General features: G+C 36.9%; 1 protein-coding gene across 4 annotated transcripts in view; it reads right to left on the reverse strand.

Moving 5' to 3' along the window:
• Window positions 1–7,373: 7,373 nt before the first annotated feature.
• The window catches only part of XPO1 (exportin 1), an 82,083-nt gene continuing 65,977 nt past the window's right edge, over window positions 7,374–23,479 (reverse strand). For all 4 annotated transcript variants that reach the window (XM_032216697.1, XM_032216696.1, XM_032216698.1 and 1 more), the window contains 11 exons: window positions 22,907–23,063; window positions 22,593–22,756; window positions 20,675–20,809; window positions 19,449–19,632; window positions 17,539–17,645; window positions 16,528–16,722; window positions 13,183–13,351; window positions 12,893–13,027; window positions 12,640–12,799; window positions 12,455–12,551; window positions 7,374–8,407 (listed from right to left, as the gene is read on the reverse strand). In XM_032216697.1, coding sequence (XP_032072588.1) covers window positions 8,261–8,407; window positions 12,455–12,551; window positions 12,640–12,799; window positions 12,893–13,027; window positions 13,183–13,351; window positions 16,528–16,722; window positions 17,539–17,645; window positions 19,449–19,632; window positions 20,675–20,809; window positions 22,593–22,756; window positions 22,907–23,063 — 1,650 coding nt within the window. In that variant the 3' untranslated portion in view covers window positions 7,374–8,260. The remainder of the gene's footprint in view (window positions 8,408–12,454; window positions 12,552–12,639; window positions 12,800–12,892; window positions 13,028–13,182; window positions 13,352–16,527; window positions 16,723–17,538; window positions 17,646–19,448; window positions 19,633–20,674; window positions 20,810–22,592; window positions 22,757–22,906; window positions 23,064–23,479) is intronic.

Here is a 23,479-nt window from a genome sequence, read left to right on the forward strand (position 1 = left end):
AAATGGCTTCAAAACTAAATATTAACTTGAAGTCGCCGCCCTCTACTTCCAGGGGCACATCCCCAGTGCCTGGCACAAAGCTGCAGCCTCCGCTTCCTACGCCCCCTGCTGGGGATGTGTTAACGAAAGAATTTTTCCTGAGCAATCTAAGCGAGGCTCTTAATGCACTGACAATTAAAATGGAAGATAAGTTTAGAGATAATAGAGAGGTGATAAAGCAGGAGAGAAAAGAGGAAATAAAAGAAATGAAAGAAGAAATCAAAAGCAAAATAAAAGGACTTAAACAGGAGCTGTATGAGAAAATCGATGCTAAGGTTGTTAAAATTAGAGATGAAATGCTGAGACTTGTAACTGTATTAACAGAACATACTTCTGGAATGGAAGATACTCTAGAGGTTCTTAATGATGCCAATACTAACTTGACATTGAAAACAGAGGTGGTGGAACAAAAAGTGGAAAATGCTGAAAAAGAAATTATTATGATACAGTACCGACAAATGGAGTTTGCATTAAGAGTAAGGGGGCTGCGTGAGGAGAAACAGGAGAACTTGAAACAGATCCTATCGGAAGCCTTTGACCGCCTGATGGGAAGACCAGGGACCAACCTTGACTGGCAAATTCACAAAGCTTACTGCGTTAACTCCTGGCTGGCAAAGCAGAAGCAGCTTCCTCGAGACATCGTTATATATTTTACTACAAGAGAGCTTAGAAATATGGTACTGCAAGCGTCTTATAACACTAAGCTTCAAATTGGCGGTCAAGACCTGACTGTTTTGAAAGAGATACCACCTCAAATGTTAAGAGCCAGGAGAGACTATGCTTTTTTGGTCGAAGAACTCAGAAACCGTCAGATACAGTATAGATGGGATGCACCATTTGGCATTATATTTACATTTGATAAGCAAAGGTATCGCCTCAACTCTGTATGGAAAGCCCGAGATTTTTATTATAATATATTGAAGGCTGGATACCCTGCACCATCTGGACCTAGAGAAAGACCACAAGAAGGACAGGATAGACAGCAAACTACACAACCACCAGACAAGATGGAGCATCTCTCTTTTCTGGAAGTGCAAGGTGTTATGGAACAAAGACCTAGCCGCATGACTACTAGACGAATGGAGAAACAAGCTAAAAAGCAACAGCATCAACAATCACCGGCTATCGATCAAGGAACTACAATAACAAGTCTGGAAGCAGTGGGAGGAGCTAGACCTAAGGTTAAACAGGCCATGCAGGAAGCTCTAAAAATGCTTCAGCCAACCAAAGATGACCACTAAGATTTTAACATGGAATGTCAACGGACTGAATTCTCCACAGAAGAGGAAGAAAATATTTCATTATCTTAAACAGTTTAAGAATGATGTAATTTGTTTGCAAGAAACTCATATCAAGTCAACTGATCAAAAATATTTGATCAACTCAAAACTTGGTCAACATTTTGCAGCTTCCGCTATGGAAAAGAAGAATGGTATAGTTGTATACTTAAGAAAAGACATGAAAGCTGAATTAATAGAAGCAGATCCCTTCGGAAGATATATTGCTTTAGACTTAATCCTAGAAGGGAAAAAGACATTACTTTTGGGAATTTATGCTCCCAATCAACAGCAAGATAGATTCTATAGAAATCTTCATGCTAAATTAGTACAGTGGGACTATAGCTCCTGTATACTATTGGGTGACTGGAATGGAGTGATAGACACTAAGAGAGATAAGAAGATTTCCCGTCTAAATACTAAGATGCGAGCAAAGTTACCCAAACCTTTCTTTGACGTTATGGATGACTTTGAATTGAGAGATATTTGGCGAGAAAGAAATGCAGAGGAATATGACTTCACTTTCTTGTCGGACAGGCATCAATCCCTTTCAAGGATTGATTTTATTCTAACCACTAATGATTTGCTTTCTAGGGTCAAGAAGACAAAGATTGCGGCTAGGGTCCTTTCGGACCATAACCCAGTTTGGATGGAGTTGGGAAGGGTAGTGCAGGCAAGAAGGTCTTGGAGATTGAATGAAAACTTATTTAGATATGAAAAGTATATTAATGATTGTAAAAAATTACTATCTGAATATTTTGTTTTGAATATGAATAAGGGTACATCTATGGAATTTGTATGGGATGCAAGCAAAGCGTATATGAGAGGAGTGCTGATGAATATAAATAAAACACATAGAAATAAACAAGGGTTAAAACGAACAGAACTGGAAGAGGAAATTAAGAGAAAAGAACTGGAGTTAACAATGAACCCAGATGATACAAAGGTTAAGGAAGCTATTAATATATTAAAATCTCAATTTGACATGTTGATCTTTGACCAGGTAGCCACTAATTTATTATATGTAAAACACAATACTTTTTGTAACACAAACAAACCTGGCAGATGGTTAGCTTATCAGATTAGGAAAAAAAGGAAAACTCAAAATATATCTAAACTGATTTACAGAGGGAAGGAGGTGTTTCAACAGGAAGAGATTCAAAAGGCTTTTCGGGAATTTTTTACAGAACTGTATAAAGGGGATAAAATTAATGGTTTAGACATAGACAAATATTTAGACAAAGAGAAAATACCTTCAGTTAGAGAAGAGCACAGGCAAAAATTGAATCAACCAATAACCTCGGGGGAAATCTTGCAGGTAATTAAGCAATTAAAGTCAGGGAAAGCACCAGGTACAGATGGCTTGACAGCGGTTTACTATAAAAACTTACAGTTAGAAATGGTAGAACCTCTTAGAGAATTATTTAATATGATTCAAATGGAAGGTAAAGTGCCTCCATCTTGGAAGACAGTGTTTATATCTTTGATACCCAAAGAAGATCAAGATACTACTCAACGCAAAAATTATAGACCTATTTCATTACTGAATGTAGATTATAAAATTTTTACTAAAATATTAGCAAATAGGTTAATGTTGGTTATTCAACAATTGATACACACGGACCAAACAGGTTTTATACAGGGGAGACAGATGAAAAGTAATGTCAGATTAATTATTAATGCATTAGAATATTTGGGAAAGAACAACCAGATCCCTGCTGCGTTTATATTTTTGGATGCTGAGAAGGCCTTTGATCGAGTTAACTGGCAATTTCTGGTGAAGATATTGCAAAAAATGCAGATAGGAGATAATTTTTTACAGTCAATTAAAGCAATATACCAACAGCAAACAGCACAAATCATAGTCAATGGAAGTTTAACAGACTCTTTTCAAATTGGAAAAGGTACAAGACAGGGCTGTCCTTTGTCCCCATTATTGTTTATTATAACTTTGGAAGTATTGTTGAATAAAATACGGGGCTTGGATGGTTTAAAAGAGATCAAGATTAGGCAGCAAAAATATAGAGTCTGCGCTTTTGCAGATGATTTGGTTATAATATTGGAACAACCGCAGGAATCCAGTATGGTTTTAATGAATACGATTAATCAATATGGTCAAGTGTCTGGCTTTAAAATAAATTTAGGAAAAACCAAAATATTAGCTATAAATATGAATATTAAACAAAAGGAAGAATTAGGAGTGATGCTAGGATGTGAGGTAGTTAAAAAAGTCAAATATCTTGGAGTTAACATTTTAACTTCAAATGGGAAATTATATAAGCATAATTATAAACCACTTTGGCATAGTATACAGACGGAGATGAAAAAATGGGAAATTGCACTTATCTTTGCTGGGTAGGATAGCGGCAGTGAAAATGAACATTTTACCAAAATTTTTATTTCTTTTCCAAATGTTACCTATACTTAAAAAAGATGCAAACCTTTTAGAATGGCAGAAGGGTATCAACAAATTTGTATGGGCAGGAAAGAAGCCGAGGGTAAAGATGAAATTAATGCAAGATGTACGTGAGAGAGGAGGATTGAAACTACCTAATTTAAAACTATATTATGATGCAGTGGCATTATCTGTAATTAGTGATTGGACTCATTTAACCAATGATAGAATATTGAACATTGAGGGACACGATCTGGTATTTGGCTGGCATGCTTACCTGTTATTAAATAAAAAATTGGATAAGAATTTTAAAAGTCATATTTTAAGAAATGCTTTACTGCGGGTTTGGAAAAAATACCAATATAAATTAAATGACAAGATACCCATGTTGGCAATTCCTAGACACGCAATTGAAAATACGAATATAGCACAAAAACAGGACAGAATTACTTACAGACAGCTTCTTACCTCGGAAAGGGGGGTATTACAATTAAAATCTTTAGAGGTATTAAAAGAGGAGAAGGTAGTTCAAACATGGTTCCAGTATGGGCAATTACAGGGTAGGTGGAAAATAGATCAAAAAATTGGTTTTATCCAAGTTGAGGATATTTTGTTTAAACAAATAAGAGATCAAAGCTTAATGCATATAAAGAGGATATATAATGTATTAATACAGATGGATTCGGAAACAGAATTAGTTAAAGATTGTATGATAAAATGGGCTCAAAATATTGAAGAACCAATAATGTTGGATACATGGGAAAGAATCTGGGTAAGAAATGTGAAATTTACACAAGCTCAAAATCTGAGAGAAAATTTTTACAAGATGTTCTATAGATGGCATTTAGATCCTAAAAAGTTGGCTTCTATGTATCCGAATGTACAGCCTAAATGTTGGAGGTGTGGTTCTCTCGATGCTACATATTATCATATATGGTGGACCTGCCAAAAGGTTAAGGCATTCTGGATAAAAATATGGTGGGTTATGCAAAATATTTTTAAAAGAAGGATAAAGTTTATTCCTCAGTTATTTTTACTAGGTATATGTACTGACTTTACAGTGGTAGAGACTAACTTGATTCTGCACCTAATAACTGCAGCAAGACTGTTGGTGGTGCAATACTGGAAGAAGGAAGACTTGCCTACAATCCAAGAATGGACATTGAAAGTCACAAACTTAGCCGAGATGGCTAAAATATCGGCATATCTTAAAGATCACTCAAATGAGAGATATAAACAAAACTGGAAAAAATGGATTGACTATATACAAAATACGGGACCAAGAAATTCCAGTTAGCCTATGCTTAAGATCAGAAATGATTTAAACTGTTTAAAGTTAGTTCAGTAAGAAGAAGCTAAGGTCAATGTAGAATGTCATTAATTTCTTTATTTCTTTTTTCTCAATAGATTTTAGACTGTGTTAGTTAAAAATCCATACCGTGTACGGGTTCTGGAAAGTTGGGGGGGGGAGGAGGGGGGCTGGTGGGGTGGAGGGAGGGAGGGGCATACAAAAAAAAATTGTACTTCAATGTTTTAATGATTGACGAATGATGAAATATTTGTGTTTTTTAAAAGAAATAAAACTCTTTTTGGACAAGAAACCTTCTCTGGATCCAGCCATTTTGAGTAACTATCGTCCAGTCTCCAAACTCCCCTTTGTAGGGAAGGTTGTTGAGAAAGTGGTGGCCTTTCAACTCCGACGGTCCTTGGATGAAACCGATTATCTGGATTCCTTTCAGTCCGGTTTCAGGCCTGGTTACAGCACGGAAACTGCTTTGGTCGCGCTGATCGATGAGCTCTGGCGAGCCAGGGATAGGGGTCATTCCTCTATCCTAGTGCTTCTTAACCTCTCAGTGGCCTTCGATATCATCGACCATGGTATCCTTCTGCAATGGTGGCGGGAGTGGGAGGCACCGTTCTTCGGTGGTTCTCCTCCTACCTCTCGGACAGGTCGCAGTCAGTGTTGGTCGGAGGGCAGAGATCGACCCCTAGGCCCCTCAATTACGGGGTGCCACAGGGTTCGGTCCTGTGCCCCCTCCTATTTAACATCTACATGAAGCTGCTGGGTGAGATCATACGCCGGCACGGGATTAAATATCATCAATATGCGGACGATACACAATTGTATCTGTCCGCCCCGTGCCAACTCAGTGAAGCGGTAGAAGTGATGTGCCAGTGCCTGGAGGCTGTCAGGGTCTGGATGGGAACGAACAAGCTTGCGCTCAATCCCAACAAGACTGAGTGACTATTGATGCTCCCTCCCAAGGATGGTCCAGCTATTCCATCTCTCAGCCTGGGGGGTGAAATTATACACCCCTCAGAGTGGGGTTGCAATTTGGGAGTCCTCCTGGATCCGCAGCTGACTCTAGAACATCATCTGTCGGCTGTGACCAGGGGGGCCTTTGCCCAGGTTCACCTGGTGCACCAATTGCGACCCTATCTGGACCGGGAGGCCCTTCGGATAGTCACTCATGCCCTTGTCACCTCAAGACTGGATTACTGTAACATGCTCTACATGGGGCTGCCCTTGAAGAAGAGTGTTTGAAGACTTCAGCTAGTCCAGAATGCAGCCGCGTGAGTGATTGTGGGTGTACCCAGGTACTCCCACGTTACACCTATCCTCCGCGAACTGCACTGGCTTCCCATTGGTCTCCGGACACGCTTCAAGGTGCTAGTCGTTACTTTTAAAGCCCTACATGGTATCAGACCTGGTTACCTGAGAGACTGCCTCCTGCCAGTCACCTCCCAAAGACCTATTAGATCCCACAGACTAGGCCTCCTCTGGATTCCATCTGCTGGCCAATGTCGGCTGGCGACCCCCTGAGGGAGGGCCTTCTCTGTAGCTGCTCTGGCCCTATGGAACGATCTCCCCGTTGAGATCCGGACCCTTACTACCCTTCTGGCCTTCCGCAAAGCAACTAAGACCTGGCTGTTCCGGCAGGCCTGGGGCTGTTGAATTATCCAGCCCCATCCTATGTTATGACTGTTGCTGAATTTTTAATTGTTTTATTTTTGTACCCCCCTTTCCTTCTTATTGTTAGCCGCCCTGAGTCTTCCGGGAATAGGGCGGCATACAAGCTAAATAAAACTCTTAAACTCTAGTAAAAAAAGCATGTTGAAGATGTAATTTGGAAAGAACAAGTTGTAGCACGCTTCTCTCAAGAATATCCTCAACTGAGGCATCACTAGGTTGGCAAAGGGCACATATGTAAAGCTGGTAATCATCAGTATACTGATAGTTTATGTGGATGACCTCACCTATAAGCTGCATGCAGATGTCAAATAGGATTGGGGAAGAATGTTGAGCCCAGAAGAGGCTGTGCACTAGACCCCACTTTCTCTCCAACAATTGGAATCAACCCCAGAGAAAGGAAGAGAACCAGTGCAGAACTGCATCTCCCACTCTTAATCCCCGGAACTGGCCCACAAGTATACCATGAACAGATGGAATCAAAACCATTGAGTTATCCCCTCTTATCCCACATCCAGATGGCAGGGTCAGGGTCAGGGTCTCTGCAGTTGTCCCATTCCATGCTATGGATCCCATCAGTCAAGATGATAGCTTCTACAATTTTTCCAGATCAACACTGAAATTTTCTCTTACTCTAAACTTCACAATGATTAAAGCATTCTAATGAAAGAATACAGCCACAAAAGGAAAATAAATGTAAACCAAGTTTATTTTGCTTTTTAAGTAGTGTTCTTAAAGCACTACAGCATGGTAAACAATGTAAATTAGTAGAAGTCATCTCAAAAGCCAGAGTTCTTCTTTAATGAGCTTGTTAAAAAGATGCAGCCTATTCTAACAGGATAAATATTTTAACCATTTCACTTCGAGTTAATGAAGGCTCACAAATGAGCAACACTCCTCATTGAGGAAAACAAAAAGCTGTTGTCGACAAAGCGACAGCACACACACAAAAACAAAAGAACTGTGTAAAAATAACTAACTGTACTGTGTTCCCATATTTTTCCAAGTTGCTTTACAATGGGATGATATGCACATGATCTTGCTGCAAATTTGCCATATGACTTGCAAATATCAGTAGCCTAGCCTTATCACTTAGCTCCAAAGCTGCTCATGTCTGATGATGCAGCATTCATCTTCCTATTACTAACAATTAATTTGATGGATTTCTTTATTACCCTTTTTCTAGACTGCAGAACAGACTAGAAAATGATCCTTAATTAAAAGAAAAAAAAGTGTTTTAACTGGAAAAATGTTTAATTTTGCAATAGACTTTACAAGTTATATGTTTTGCCTTTTTTACTCTTAGCCACAAAATGGGCATGAAGTGTTTTATTTTTAAAATGCCTTAATTTTCAACTTCATGCAAATCTAAATAAAGATGACCAAAACAAAAAGCTTAAACAATGGAAGGATATTTCACAGAAAAATTCTTATACAAAAACACATAAGAAAAAAGGGCCACTAGGTGACATCTTAAATTTACAAATTGGCATCATTTTGGTCAACAAATATCCAAGTCCTGTTTTCTCCTACAACAAAGCAGCTGTACAGAAAGAAAACAGAAAAACTGGTTATTTTTTAATCACACATTTCCTCAGGAATTTCATGTGGATTAAGGATGCCAGGGACAGACATCTGAAGTTTGTGTTTTTCCTCCTGAGCCTGTCGAAGAGCTGTCTCTCTTTCTTCCAGGAATAAGTCAGATGTGTCTTCACCTGCAAATTCCTATGGAAATGAAATAATTCAGAAATTATAAACCCAGTCATACAGCAAATAATTTCTAAAAATAATTTAAAAGGCACTAAATATAGTCATTTATCTTCAAATCACGCTGAAGTAAATTTTATTTAAACACAATATTATTTTAGATTATATCTTTAAAGCGAGTCTTTTTTAAATTGGTTCCTCTTTATGTTAAAATTATTTTCCCTTTAATCCCAAATTTTCAAAAGCTGGCAGAATTGATCCTTTTTATCATAGAATCACAGCATATCAGAGTTGGAAGTAGTCTTTTTATTTTTTTTAGTATTTATTTATTAAAAAGCTAAACAAGATTTTGAATTGAAGAGTTTATATAGGTAGTTCTTGAGTTACAATTGTAATTGGGATCAGAACTTCTGTTGCTAAATACATGGTTGTAAAGTGATGTCACATGACTGCGCCACTTAGCAACTGCAACCACTGCAGTCTCCATTGCTATTCAGTGAGGATTGTGGATCATTAACAGCTTCTTGCTATTTCCTGCTGGCTTCCAACAACCAAAGGCAGTGGGTAAACTGGCAGAAAGTTGGTGGGGGAGACTTACCTAAGCTACCTGAGACCTTTGCTGCTGCCTTTCCCATTATCTTTGTTTGTGGAAAGCTGGCAGAGAAGGTTGCAAATCTCAATCACCTGATTGTGGGACCTGCAACAGTTTTATATATGAGCTGGTTGCTAAGTGATTATGATCATATGATTGTGGAAGTGCTGGGATGGCTTGAACTTTGAAGGCCAATATTGGATTAATATTGATTAAATATTGGATTTACAAAATAACTAAAAATGCTATAATTTGAAATATTAAAAGAGATCTTCAAAGAATGGGGCCATAAATTGGTAACCAAAATATCAATAATATTAATAGTGATGTCTGCTTTTACAGATAGACTATGTCAATGAAGGAATGACAGGTGTGAAACAATCTTGCTTGATGCAGAAATAGAATCAGACATATTGGATTAAAAATGTATGGATTAGAAGAAAGACATTTAAAATGGAAACACAAGAGAATGACCCAGCTGTTGCTAAACAAGATGTTTTAAGTTAGTTTTCTCCCATTTTATGACCTTTCGTGTCACAGCTGTTAAGTGAATCACTGCAGTTAAGTTAGTAATATGGTCAATAAGTGAATCTGACTTGCCCAATGACTTTGCTTGTCAGAAGGTCGCAAAAGGTGATCACGTGACTTTGGGACACTTCAACTGTCATAAATATACGCCAGTTGACAAGTGTCTGAATTTTGATCATATGGTCATAAACCACTTTTTTCAGTGCCATTGTAACTTTGGTCATTAAACAAATGATTGTAAGTCGAGGACTACCTGTATTAGGGTATGCTTGCTGCTCCTAAAAGAATTTTGGATGCACTCCAAATTTGTGGGAGATTTTGAAATGACCAAAACAGAGAACACACTGGGTAGATGGTAACTCTGTTAAGTAGTGTAAAACATATCATTAAATCAGTGGTGGGTTGTAGGCAGTACGCCCCGATACGGGCGTACCGGTGCCTGTCCGGAGTACTAAATACCATTCTGGTACGGTGCTCTGGAAGGCCTACCCGCCCGTCGTCCTTACCTGTCTTTAAACTCTTTGGCACTTCAGCACACAGCACGTACAGCACCTGCACGACACTCGGCTAAGCAGCCGAAGTGTCGTGGAGGAATCATTGGAAAGTAGGATGCATGAGCGTGTTCATGTGGAGGACATTGGGCCCCGTTGCAACTGTACTGGTTGCAACGGGATCTGGAACCCACCACTGCATTAGATATACATAATAATATTTTGAAAGAGATCTATCTTCATAATATTTGAGGGCTTATTATGGAAACAGTACAGTCTGTAAGTTGTTTGAATTATCCAATAGCCTAGAAACAGACACTAAGACAAGGGTATCCAACCCCCAGTCCTTTAGCCTTTCACAACCAGGCCACTGAAGCGGTTGAGTGCACAACATTCCCAATTGCGTGAGCAGTGGGTAGCTGTGTCCGCGGCACTCCATTTTCACACAAAGGAAGGTCTGTGCTCGCCCGCCACACACACGGAACCATCCCACCCACCCCGGGCTAGTCCACAAAGCTGAAAAGGTTGAGGAACTCTGCATTAAGACTTTGCCTGCTACAATAACACAATTATATATTATCATTAGTAATTCATCCTGCATATTGTTTTTTTGAAAGGATGACAGTTCTTTGGTAACATTAATACTGTAACATATTTTCATATTAAAACACAAAATTTTGTAAGATGCAGAAGCTTTTAATCTTGCAAATTAATCTTGCAAGATATGAAAAGAACATTTCATCTGATTTTATTAATTGGGTAATTAGTATTCTGCCCAATAAATAAAATATTAATCCAGCCCCTCTGGATAGTTACTGATACACTTATTCTTTTAAAAATCCAGCTTAAGTCACAGGGTTAGAAACAGGGAAATCTTCTGACAGAACGGTAGAATATGGAGCCTTTACAAACCAAAACCAAAACCTCAAAACAACTGGATTAGGTATAGATTTGACAAACTTTAAAGATTCTATATTATTTACCAATTTTTTTTACTTAGAACATGTTATAAAGATTAATGTTATTGGATGATTTTAGGAGGGTCTAATGGAATGCCATTATATAGTTTTACTTAAATTTAGAATATTTCATATAAAAAGATGTAAAATCAATTATAGTCAATAGTAATGTATATAAATATATTTGATTTAAAAATATGTGATTTGATATGAATTGTAAGTGATGACTATGGAAGAGATGCACAGAAATTTTGTAACCAACTGACACACTTTCTATAATTTGTAATGGAAAATGGTTTTATGTTTTTTGTTCTGTCTGTGTTTGTTTAAAAATAAAAATTAAATAAAAAAAACAAAACCTAACAGTTCAACCCTGAGCTACACATATTCTCAATTATTTGAATACCTCAACTACTGTATTTTTTGAAGTATAAGATGCACCTTGGGGAGGAAAACAAAGGAAAAATATCTGCCTCTGCCTCCCAGCAATTTGGCTCCTTGCAACAAACAGTACAGACAATATACACTGTTTGTAGTGTTATATTTCAGACTATACTTGTACAGATGCTGTTAAAATGTGCTTTCTGGAAGTATAGTTATTCTCTGCATAGAATAGCAGTTTTTAAAATAAGAGGCACTGGGCCTCTTCAGATCAAGCATTTATTTTAAAAAGCTTCTTCATTTTGTTACTTTGTCTAGAACAATAATAAAGCAGTCTTTAAAAAAATATGTCTAATAATTTGAACACTCTATAGGCATTTATAGTTGTTGACTTACCTCCTTGCAGCAAACATTAGCACAAGAAAAAAAAAATCTGCCTCCCAGCAATTTGCCATGTGGAGCAAACAGCAAGTTTCATTTTCAATTTCTCCAGATCGTCAGCTGTTAGAGGCTGCAGGGATTGTTATAGCTTATTGAAGCCCCCGTTTGCTGCAAAGAGGCAAATGGCTGGGAGCAGAAGCAAAAGGGTGGGTGTTGATGGGTGGGTGGCGCTACATTCAGTGTATAAGACACACCCAAATTTTCACCCTCTTTTAGGGGGGGGGGGGAAAGGTGCATCTCATACTCCGAAAAATACGGTCCATTAAATAACTTTTGAAGACTTCTAGCCACTCATTTCACACCTCAGCAGAGTTCACCACTTCCTGAACTGCTACTTAACCATTAGAAAACCCCAACTTTACCTAAAAGTTGCAGAACCAAATATATTTAGGTATTTCATGCACATCATGTACGTGGAAACATTATTGCTTGATCTAAATAATACAAAGTCAGATGATGAAAACAAGATCCATCTAAGAACTCAAGCTAACTCAGGAATATAGAAGATGGCTATATTTACTAATACAATATTTGCAAAATTTATAAAGAAAGTTCAGTGCTTCAAAAATTTCAGTCTACCATCTGACCAGGCAATTATGCTCACTGGGCATGAATATTTTTTCCTCTTCCTATATAAATGCAATCCAATACACATTAATAAAATCAAACATACCTTTATTTGTACTAGGAAGTCCCGAAGGTGTTCCTTGAAAGCAGGAATATCCTGATTTAAACTGAAGAGTCCTGTTACAAACAGTTTAACCTGTGCACTAACACAAAAGAAAAAGTCAAAGGAATTAGTTTATATGACGGGTGCGTGCATATAAATTTTGTTGTGTTTGGAAATCGAGCACTTACTCTTGTAGATGAGGAAATGCAGATTTAAGAAGATTAGCAACATACTCCTGAATAAACATTTGGTTGTTTACTGGATTTCCAGGGTTTAAAGGAGTACTTATTTTTCCTTCTTCTACTAAGTTGAACATGTATGCAAGAATTGATGCATGCATCGTCAAACCTGGTTAGAATATACAAATTAGGAGTTAATATTTGTAACTAATGTAGGTTCTACTTGTAGCAGATTTTCCCCACCTCAGGATTCAGTTCTTACCAGCAGTATGAGATGTGTCTGTTACAACAGAAAAAATGTGCTGAAGAATGTCACAGAAATAAGTTTGATAAAAGCTCTGGGCAGCAGCTTCTTCTTGTGCAACATTTTGTAAAAGTGTATAAAGGATCTGAAGGCCTAGAAAAAAACACAAAGCAAAGTCATTCTAAAATGTTAACGTTTGTTGATAATTACATTTTGACAATATTTGAACAGATAACAAACTGTAAAAAAGTTGCATATCTACATGCTTTGAAATCATGATCATTTAGATTAGGATAAAGCATATTCACCTGTATCTGCAACATTTCTCATTGTATGCTTGAAAGCCCAAATGATAGAATCCAATACTAGCTTGAACTGTGCAGGTGGAATAGCCAGGAACGCTGGAAAGCAATGGGAGTTTACTGCTTGTAGTAATAAAAAAAAGTTTGTTCTGTGTTCAGGGTACTCTTCAAAGTCCTAAGGAAAAAGAGAAACTTTTACATGCAATTCTAGAAACTTCTTTACTTGTAAATTTTTATCTTACAATCTTGTTTGCCATAATTGTTAAATGAATCATTGCAGTTGATAAGTTAGTAACACAGTTGGTTAAGTGAATCTGGCATCTCCATTGACTTTGATTATCAAAAGGTTACAAAGGGTGATCATATGACCATGGAACTGTGAGCCACTTGCCTAGCGTCTAAATTTTGATGAAATAACCATGAGGATGCTGCAATGGTAGTGTGAAAAACTGTCATAAAACCATTTTTAATGCCGTAACTTCAGTCACTAAACGAATGATTCTCTAATATTCAGGGAATATAAAATCAATATACATTTGTAGAATTCAAAAAATGTCACCCCACACTGACTTTCCAAAGTACACAACCTCTAATAAATAGTAATATTCCTGAAGTATCTATTGGGATGTGCCTCAGATAGCTTTTGTAAGTGAACTGGAAAGCTGCTGAAGTAGTTATTCTCAAAAATATCCCCAAGTCCTGAAAGGTCTTTGCAGTTTCTAAAATCCTGTACAAAGTAAAATTCATTACTCTTCTGCATTCCAATTATGCTAGTTCTTCTCTTATAAGCAGAAATTAAGGCAGGAAATGATAGCAGTAGTTATCTTTTCTCTTTAACTTCAATGTTAAGGCAGGGTGAAGTCTATGGTCATGATTTATTTGAAAAATATTTAAGATATAAAGAAAGATGTCTTAGCTACAAAATCCAGCTGGTCAAGACAGTCACCTTTAAGAATATTGTAACTGGCATTAGACATTGGTTCAAATAGCAAAACTGTGAGTCCTACCAATTTAGATTCCAGTTAAACCATCTAGCAACCCTTATTCAGTTTATACAGATAGTTTTCAAATTACAATCATTCATGTATCAGCTGTTCACAGTTACAATGGCACTGAAAAATACGACATACAACTAGTCCTTGCTCTTATGAGTGTCAGTGTCCCCATGGCAAAAAATTGGGTGCTTTGCAACTGGGTGTTTCAGCATTTTGGGGTCACATAATTGCCATTTGCTACCTTCCAAGGAGGCTTCTGACAAGCAAAGTAAATAGGGGAAGCTAGATTCATAAAGGTAATAAAGTTGGGCACAATTAACAACCGCATCACTTATCAACAGAAGTTCTGGTTCCAACTATGGATATTAAGTTGACTACCTGTAATAAATTCTATTGTAACCTGAGCACAAAATGCACCTCTTTCCCTTTACACCTGTGATAGAACATAGTGTGGATTCCCAGGAGGCAGAGGGCAAAGAGGCAACCAAACACGGAAAGTTTGGTCAAGAAAAAGGGAAAAATTACCTGCAGTAAATAAAAGTATTGATCCTAGATCTAAATCTAAATCAGGCCAGATCTGGCTTGTACTTGAAGATCAATAAAGTACTCTTATGCTATAGATCAGTGTTTTTCAACCACTGTGCCGCGGCACACTAGTGTGCCGTGACATAGTGTAAGGTGTGCCGTGGGAAAATTACTTTATATATAGTCAATATAGGCACAGAGTTAAATTTTTTTAACATTTTCTAATGGTGGTGTGCCTCGTGATTTTTTTCATGAAAAAAGTGTGCCTTTGCACAAAAAGGTTGAAAAACACTGCTATAGATTACACTGGAGAATTTTTAAAAATCTCATAAAGATAATGGCAGAATATATGGGTAGCCCTTGACTTATAACCTCAACCAGAACCAGAACAGGATTTTTGGTTATAAATCATTGCAGTCATAACTCGGGGTACATGATTAAACTCAATTGTAGACTGTTTATGACAGCTGTTGAGTCAGTCACCCTGGTCATTAAATAAACCATGTGGTTCAACGTGCAAGTCAAGTTTGTATTAATTTCAAATGATTGTTAAGCAACCAGTCCTAAGTCAATTACTATTGCCAAAGAGAATTACATGGACCTATTTATGACAAAAACTCATTTATGTTGGCTTAATTACAGTAACACACAGAGGCAGAGATTCATAGCTGATGGCAAATTTAGAATTGTAAATTGAAAAATGATACCTTATTTCATTTCATTTTTCAATACTTAACACTACTCTCCAATGATGTATAGGTGAAACTCGAAAAATTAGAATATTGTGCAAAAGTTCATTTATTTCAGTAGTGCAACTTAAAAGGTGAAACTAATAAGATAAGATAAGACTCATTACATGCAAAAATTGTGGATTTGGGGTTTTCATGAGCTGTAAGCCATAATCATCACAATTATGGCAAATCACAGCTTGAACTATCTTGCTTTGCATGTAATGAGTCTATCTCATATATTAGTTTCACCTTTTAAGTTGCATTACTGAAATAAACGAACTTTTGCACTATATTCTAATTTTTCGAGTTTCACCTGTATTTGTTCATTTTCCTCTTTAGTGATGTGTAATGTTATAATTTAGCAAGCTATTTTGGAGTTGTTGGAAGCCACAACCAAAGCTGTTTGGTTTAATCAGGTCATCTTGAGTCATTAAACTCTACACCTCTAATTGAGGGGGATGATCCAAATCTCTCCTAGAATTTTGAGAAGGAACTTAAAAGAAACAAAGGTTGTGAGAAGCAGTTCTTAGTGCAAAGAATAGAAAGTGATTGTGTTTTCAGAAATTGAGAAGTCCTTGAATGATTGAGAACATATTAACTGAATTATTACCTTTAGAAATTCTAATTTGTTAGAATATAAGTGCAGAAAGATATGAAGAAAAAGTCTTATTCACTTGCAAAGTAGGGTTTAAAGAAATCTGTGTGTGCTCAATCCATGAGCAGAGGAAGCCAGAAAAATACTTTAAGGAGAGTAGTCATAATATAAAACATGTAGTGTAATATTCTATTAACGTAGAAAAAACACATGAAGTTAGGATGCAAAGGACATAGAAAATAATAAAGTTACACATGAAATTAACAGGATGAAGGGGAAATAGAGAAAAAAAGTGATGATTATTATAGTTGGTTGCACCATCAAACTATTAAAAGCAGTGGGAAATGAGCCTAGCTAGCAATAAATTTGGAAAAAAATAAAACCAACACAGAATTCCAGCTCTGCTACAAAAAAACAAACCATCCTTTACTAAAAATCAGTCAAACCAGTGTTTATAAGTTATCTTCCAAAAGCTATTTTTCATTTTTATAAGTCACTGAATTACCTTATTAATCATATTCAATGTGCATTCAAAAACAGCATCAAATATCTGAGGTATTTCAGCAGTAATGTGCCCCCCCAATTTGTTTACTATGATAGCCATTGTACTAAGCACTTCTGGCTCTCTGGCAGCTGGAACATTCCTCTGGTAATCAATAAGAACGGCATCCAGCAAAGGTGGAACAAAGTTTTCAGCTACCTAGGGAAAAAAAATCAACAGAGGATTAACCCAATATTTCCTAAAGTTTGACCTGTTTGCATAATGTGTAAATCATACAAAAAATTGAGAATATACATATACATACATACATATATGCACGCACGCACACACACACACACTAAAATGATTTAAGTAATGAACTGTTTCAGACAAATTTCTATTTCTCACCCCCATTGATTTTATTTCTGAGGGTCTTATTTTTTAAACAAAAGAATTGGGAAAAGGAAATAAACTTCCCATGCAATGGTCTAAAATCAAGATATCCCCTCTGCTATCAGTAAAACATCATAAAGGCAGTTGTAATATTTTTCTCAGCAGGGAAAGATGGTGAGGCAATCAAAGGGAAAAAAAAGTGTTCTAAGATCCAAACAAAGCAGCAAAATTGGAAACATTCTGTTGGAATGTTTTGAGTGAGTTATGTGTTCTAACAGAATAAACATGGAAATATTTTTATAGTTGATATGCAGATGAGACTAGCCTTTTGTTTTCCATACCAGGACCATTAACAGTTGGTGAAGTGCTGAATACTACCATATCTCAATTATTTGTTTGGCTTTAACTGTACTTAAACATGTTTTCGGAAATAATTCTCTTGGTAATTTTTTTAAAAAAAAGTTTAGGCTACTAACCATCTGGTTTTTGTGTGTGGTACTACTGCAACTCTAGTGTCTCACACTTGAAGGGGGTTCCCAAGGTCAAGGTAAATCTCCTACTAGGCTTAATGTTAAGTCAAGATTGAATATGTCTAGCAAATTAATCCTCTGTTTTAGTAGTTTATTAAGGTCTTGCACTTACCATCTGAGGATCATTAGATCTGCTCACCCAACCAGAAATGAGTTTTAAAGTTTCCCTTTTTACTGTTCTCATACTTCTAATCAGAGGTTGCTTTGTTACCATTTCACCTGGAAGAGTTTTAAGGTCAATTACAAATCAAGAATAGCCTTGGAGGAGCAAAGTGATTTAGAAAATTTTAACTCAGCTTTTCAAAAATCAACGAATTAGGGAATATGAAAGAAAATCCAGAACGAAATAATAATTATTAAATGCTATTCAGATTCAAGATGTATCAGAAGAGTTACAAAATCTTCCTATATATAGTAACGTTTCTATAAAGACAGAAAATACCAAAATTCTCCATGATACCTTGGTATTCACTAAGTGTATAGATTATGTTGGCAGAACATAGGTGATCCAGGCCATGTATGATTACAGAACAAACAAGCTCCTATTTTTATAGTTACAGAAAATCTGCAGCAGATTATTATAACATGTACATTTTGATTGGGTGTAAAAATATAAGCTTTAATTGACTTTGTGGAAATGATTCTGGATTACATCCTTCTCTCATGTGCCATGTAACTCTATTCCATCTTTATCACTAGAAGTATTTGTATACATTGCCCCTAGCTATGATTAAGTACATGAGTTGAAAAGCTTTGTGCTGGGTTCTTGGAGAACACTAAAAATGATTGCTAGACTTATTTATTTACTGTCACAAGGGGAAGGAAGGGTAATATTATTTAAATAATTTAAATTCAATTTCATTTTATTTTGGGTCCATTCATAGGTTTTTGGAATGAGGCCCAGGTCTGGTGCTAAGTACAGAAAAAAAAATTCTTTCCCCTGTTTTATGCTCAAATGAGCTTAGTGCTTCAAACTTAAGCCAGGGTTTTACCGTGTTTCCCCGAAAATAAGACATGCCCTGCTAATAAGCCCAATCCGGCTTTTCAGAGCATGCGCCATAAGCCCCCCCCCAAAAGCCCACCTCCAACTACTTAAGCGCATGCGCAACTGGTTCCCGCCATTACCACTGTACCGCCTACTGGTACAGCTTGCGGGGCAAAAAGAGGACTCAACGCAAAAACAGTGGCAGGCAAAGCAAAGTGCTTCCACCTCCCACCCTTCCCTTCCACACAAAAAGAGCCCACCGCAAAAACAGCGACAGGCCAGCAATGCGATCACCCCCTCAAACCTGTTCCTTCTGGCGCAAACAAACACTGCCCACCCAAATGATAAAGGCATCCTGCCTGGTTCCTTTCCCCGCCGTCCCTTTAGCGAGGGGTGGCAGGTGGGGGAAGAAGCGAGGCGCGCCTCTTACTTTTCCAGGTCTGTTGCGTTCCTCGCCCTTTCGCCCATTGAACCCCCTTGTAAAAAAAACCTCACGAGTTGAACTCATGCGGCTTCCCTGAACACAATGGTGAGGAACGCGACGGAGCTGGAAAGGTAAAAGGCGCACTTCGCTTCTCACCTGCCCCAGAAAATAATAAGCCCTCCCCTATAATAATCCCAAGGCCATATTTCGTGGAGCAAAAGAAAATAAGACCCTGTCTTATTTGGGGGGAAACATGGTATTGTTAGGCTAAAGTACTATTTTCAACCAAGAAATTATGCTGATGTGTCTTATGTTACCAAAATATGATTTTATATTTAGCAATTATCTTTACACTACAATGTATGAAGCTATTTGGGTTCTGCAACAATTCATCTGGTGAGATCGTATTCATTTCAATAAAGCTTATTCACCTATCACAAATTAAGCAGATACCCACAATACAACCCACTTTTAAACTTACTCTTATTATCTTTACTGAATCATCCCGTGATTTGTTTTAGATTCCTCTTCTATATTAAAGTCAAGTTCATTTTTTGACATGATAAATAAGTAAGATCTAAAATATTATTGTAATTAAAGCAGTCACTCTTACCATTTGCTTGAATAGCTGCAGAAATGTTTTCACTTAGGCACTTATACACATTCAGCATATCTAAGTAAATTCTTCCAAGCTGAATTACAAATGGATGTCCAACAGCTTTACATGCCCTCACATTAGTTTTCAGGATACTCCCCAACTGCTTAACTGTTTCAGAGTCTTTAAGAATATCAACATTCTGTTAAAACAGAAATTTGTGTATTTAGCAAGCAAAGCAGCCTTTCATCTAATAGTATATAAAAGTTAGTATGTTTCTAGGAACAATTCAAGATGCAGTTTTTGACCTTTAAAGCCTTATGCAGCATGGGCCTTTTCTGCTGTGGTCCCTGCATTATAATTATTATTCTTTCCAGAGTAAGGCTAGCTTTGTCCCTTTTAAATTTCCAAACATTCCCCAAGACCTGGTTGTGTCATCTGGCTGGTGAAAATATTGTGTAATATTGCTTTTCACCTAGTATTTTTTATTTTTCTACTTTTTATAATTTTATAACTGTAATAATAATAATAATTTAAATATGACAAATGGGTAAATAATCTTGAATTCAACAGTTCCATTTCATTTTGTATACAGACAAAAAACTTGTAACATATGTACATAGTACATGTAACATAGTACAGAGATTGACTACCCAATATTAATTATTTAATGCATGAATAGTTTTATGTTTTGATTATGCACAATACACAATAATAAAACAATTCCGATAAAATACTTGCTATTCACCAATTTTTTTCTTGAAAGCAAAACAAATGACACCCAACTTACTGTATTTTTTGGACTATAAGACGCACCAAGATTTTGAAGAGGCAAATTTTGCACTCTGCAGACCTCCTAAAAACATCCTGCTTTTCACAAAAATGGGCCCATTTTTTGTGAAAAAAGAACATGCATAGCATTTAGGAGGCTTGTAGAGTGCTCCTGTCTCTCCCCCAAAATAAGCAAAAAATGGTCCGTTTTTCGCTCATTTTAGCCCTCCCAGCCCCCAGGAGCACTCTGGAAGCCTCCTAAAGGCTATGCACAGCCATTTTTGCAAAGGGGCGGGGTTTCAGGCCAAAAATGCTGTATTCATTGTATAAGACACGCCCAGATTTTCACCCTCTTTTTTGAGGGAAAAAGGTGCATCTTATACTCCGAAAAATAAGGTAATCTTCACAAGAAACCAACATTTTCTGAAATTATAATCATGCCTGCAAAGAATATACATATTATGAACTCTTACTTTTGTAGCTTGTTGAATTATGCTGTCCCATACTTGATTAGGGAGTAACATATATTTCTCTATCAAATGCTCTTGTACTGTCTGGTCAGTTTGAGCACCAATCATATATCCAACTGCTTCATAAAACGTATGCACCTAATTGAAGAAAAAGTATACTAAATATGTAATTGAATATGTTTGGAACTCAATAATTTCAATAAAACAGTTAACCTGTAAGTTTCAAATCTTACATTTCTTTTTTGTTTTAAAATCTTTAGATATCTATGGATGCAATTTACTGTTCAGTAAAGAATATAGGTGAAACTCAAAAAATTAGAATATTGTGCAAAAGTTCATTTATTTCAGTAATGCAACTTAAAAGGTGAAACTAATAAATGAGATAGACTCATTACATGCAAAGCAAGATAGTTCAAGCCATGATTTGTCCTAATTGTGATGATTATGTCTTACAGCTCATGAAAACCCCAAATCCACAATCTCAGAAAATTAGAATATTGTGAAAAGGTGCAATATTCTAGGCTCAAAGTGTCCCACTCTAATCAGCTAATCAAGCCATAACAACTGCAAAGGGTTCCTGACCCTTTAAATGGTCTCTCAGTCCGGTTCAGTAGGAATCACAATCATGGGAAAGACTGCTGACCTGACAGTTATGCAGAAAACCATCATTGACACCCTCCATAAGGAGGGAAAGCCTCAAAAGGTAATTGCAAAAGATGTTGGATGTTCCCAAAGTGCTGTATCAAAGCACATTAATAGAAAGTTATGTGGAAGGGAAAAGTGTGGAAGAAAAAGGTGCACAAGCAGCAAGGATGACCGCAGCCTGGAGAGGATTGTCAGGAAAAGGCCATTCAAAAGTTTTGGGGACTTTCACAAGGAGTGGATTGAGGCTGGAGTCAGTGCATCAAGAGCCACCACACTCAGACGGATCCTGGACATGGGCTTCAAATGTCGTATTCCTTTTGTCAAGCTGCTCCTGAACAACAAACGTCAGAAGCGTCTTACCTGGATTAAAGAAAAACAGACCTGGTCTATTGCTCAGTGGTCCAAAGTCCTCTTTTCTGATGAGAGCAACTTTTGCATCTCATTTGAAACCAAGGACCCAGAGTATGGAGGAAGAATGGAGAGGCACACACTGCAAGATGCTTGAAGTCTAGTGTGTAGTTTCCACAGTCTGTGTTGATTTGGGGAGCCATGTCATCAGCTGGCGTTGGTCCACTGTGCTTCATTAAGTCCAGGGTCAACGTATCCGTCTAACAGGAGAATTTGGAGCACTTTATGCTTCCTTCCGCAGACGAGCTTTATGGGGATGCTGACATCATTTTCCAGCAGGACTTGGCACCTGCCCACACTGCCAAAAGCACCAAAACCTGGTTCAATGATGTCGGATTACTGTGCTTGATTGGCCAGCAAACTCGCCTGACCTGAACCCATTGAGAATCTATGGGGCATTGCCAAGAGAAAGATGAGAGACATGAGACCGAACAATGCAGAAGAGCTGAAGGCCGCTATTGAAGCATCCTGGTCTTCCATAACACCTCAGCAGTGCCACAGGCTGATAGCTTCCATGCCACGCCGCATTGAGGCAGTAATTTCTGCAAAAGGGGCCCAAACCAAGTACTGAGTACATATGCATGCTTATACTTTTCAGAGGTCCGATACTGTTCTATGTACAATCCTTGTTTTATTGATTGCTTGGCTTTGCATGTGATGATTCTATCTCATATATTAGTTTTACTTTTTAAGTTGTATTACTGAAATAAATGAACTTTTGCATGATATTCTAATTTTTCGAGTTTCACCTGTAGATCCAAAAAGTATATTCTAGATTAAAAAAAACACTCTGCCTTATTGATACCCATGTGTTTGCATATTCCCTTATTTTAGATATTTTTGCAATATTATAACTTTATATATATACCTGCTGTGGCTGAAGATCACAAATAATTGTGTTAATATTGTTCAGGATCTCATCAATGAATGGCATTACTTCTCCAACTTGAACTTGAACAAAGTGCCTTCGACATTTTTGCGCTATTTTTATAAAAGTATCACAAGCCATGTCCTGGACCCCATCATGAGTTTCTAAAGAGAAAAATTAGAAATAGTTGCCGATATAAGAATATTTTGTGAAGTTATTTCCCAATTGTACCCATCTATTATGATATTTAATAGAAAAGTTACTGGTTTTAACATTATTATTGCACAAAGCAGATTAAATTCCAGATACATTACCATGCATAAATTCAAATAGCTTGTTGACAACAGTCTTCAGAAATTTCCAGTGGGCTCTCAAAAATCTTGGATATTGTCCTACTATGTACATTATATTTGATGCAATAATGGCTTTATTATCTTTTCCTCTTTTTTGCTCACAGAGTCCAAGAAGATCCTACAGAAACACAGGGTTTGTAAAAAGTTCCATTTTTATTTAGGATAAAAAATTTAGAGCACCATTGCAGAAAAAAATAAAAAATAAGGTAAAATAAGTGAAATCAAATGCTTGTAAAAACAATCATGACCTTGTCTTGTAATACTGTAATTATGCAAAATATGAGGACATTTTTCTATACTCCAATCCAGTTAATGTAGCACCAACAAAGAATATATAGTAAGACAAATCCTCTTCTGAGTAGACTAGCAGTAGAAGTCCATCATAATGAAAATTTCATTAATATACCAATTAACAGATGATTTCAGACGTAATAAGTAATACACTAGTGAAAACACAATAAAACACTGTGGTAAACAAATTCAACTGAACTTAAAAATATATACCAGCTTTAGCATAAACAGATACTTGAATAA

This window comes from Thamnophis elegans, chromosome 4 (assembly GCF_009769535.1).
Source record: "Thamnophis elegans isolate rThaEle1 chromosome 4, rThaEle1.pri, whole genome shotgun sequence".
NCBI classification, from domain to species: domain Eukaryota; kingdom Metazoa; phylum Chordata; class Lepidosauria; order Squamata; family Colubridae; genus Thamnophis; species Thamnophis elegans.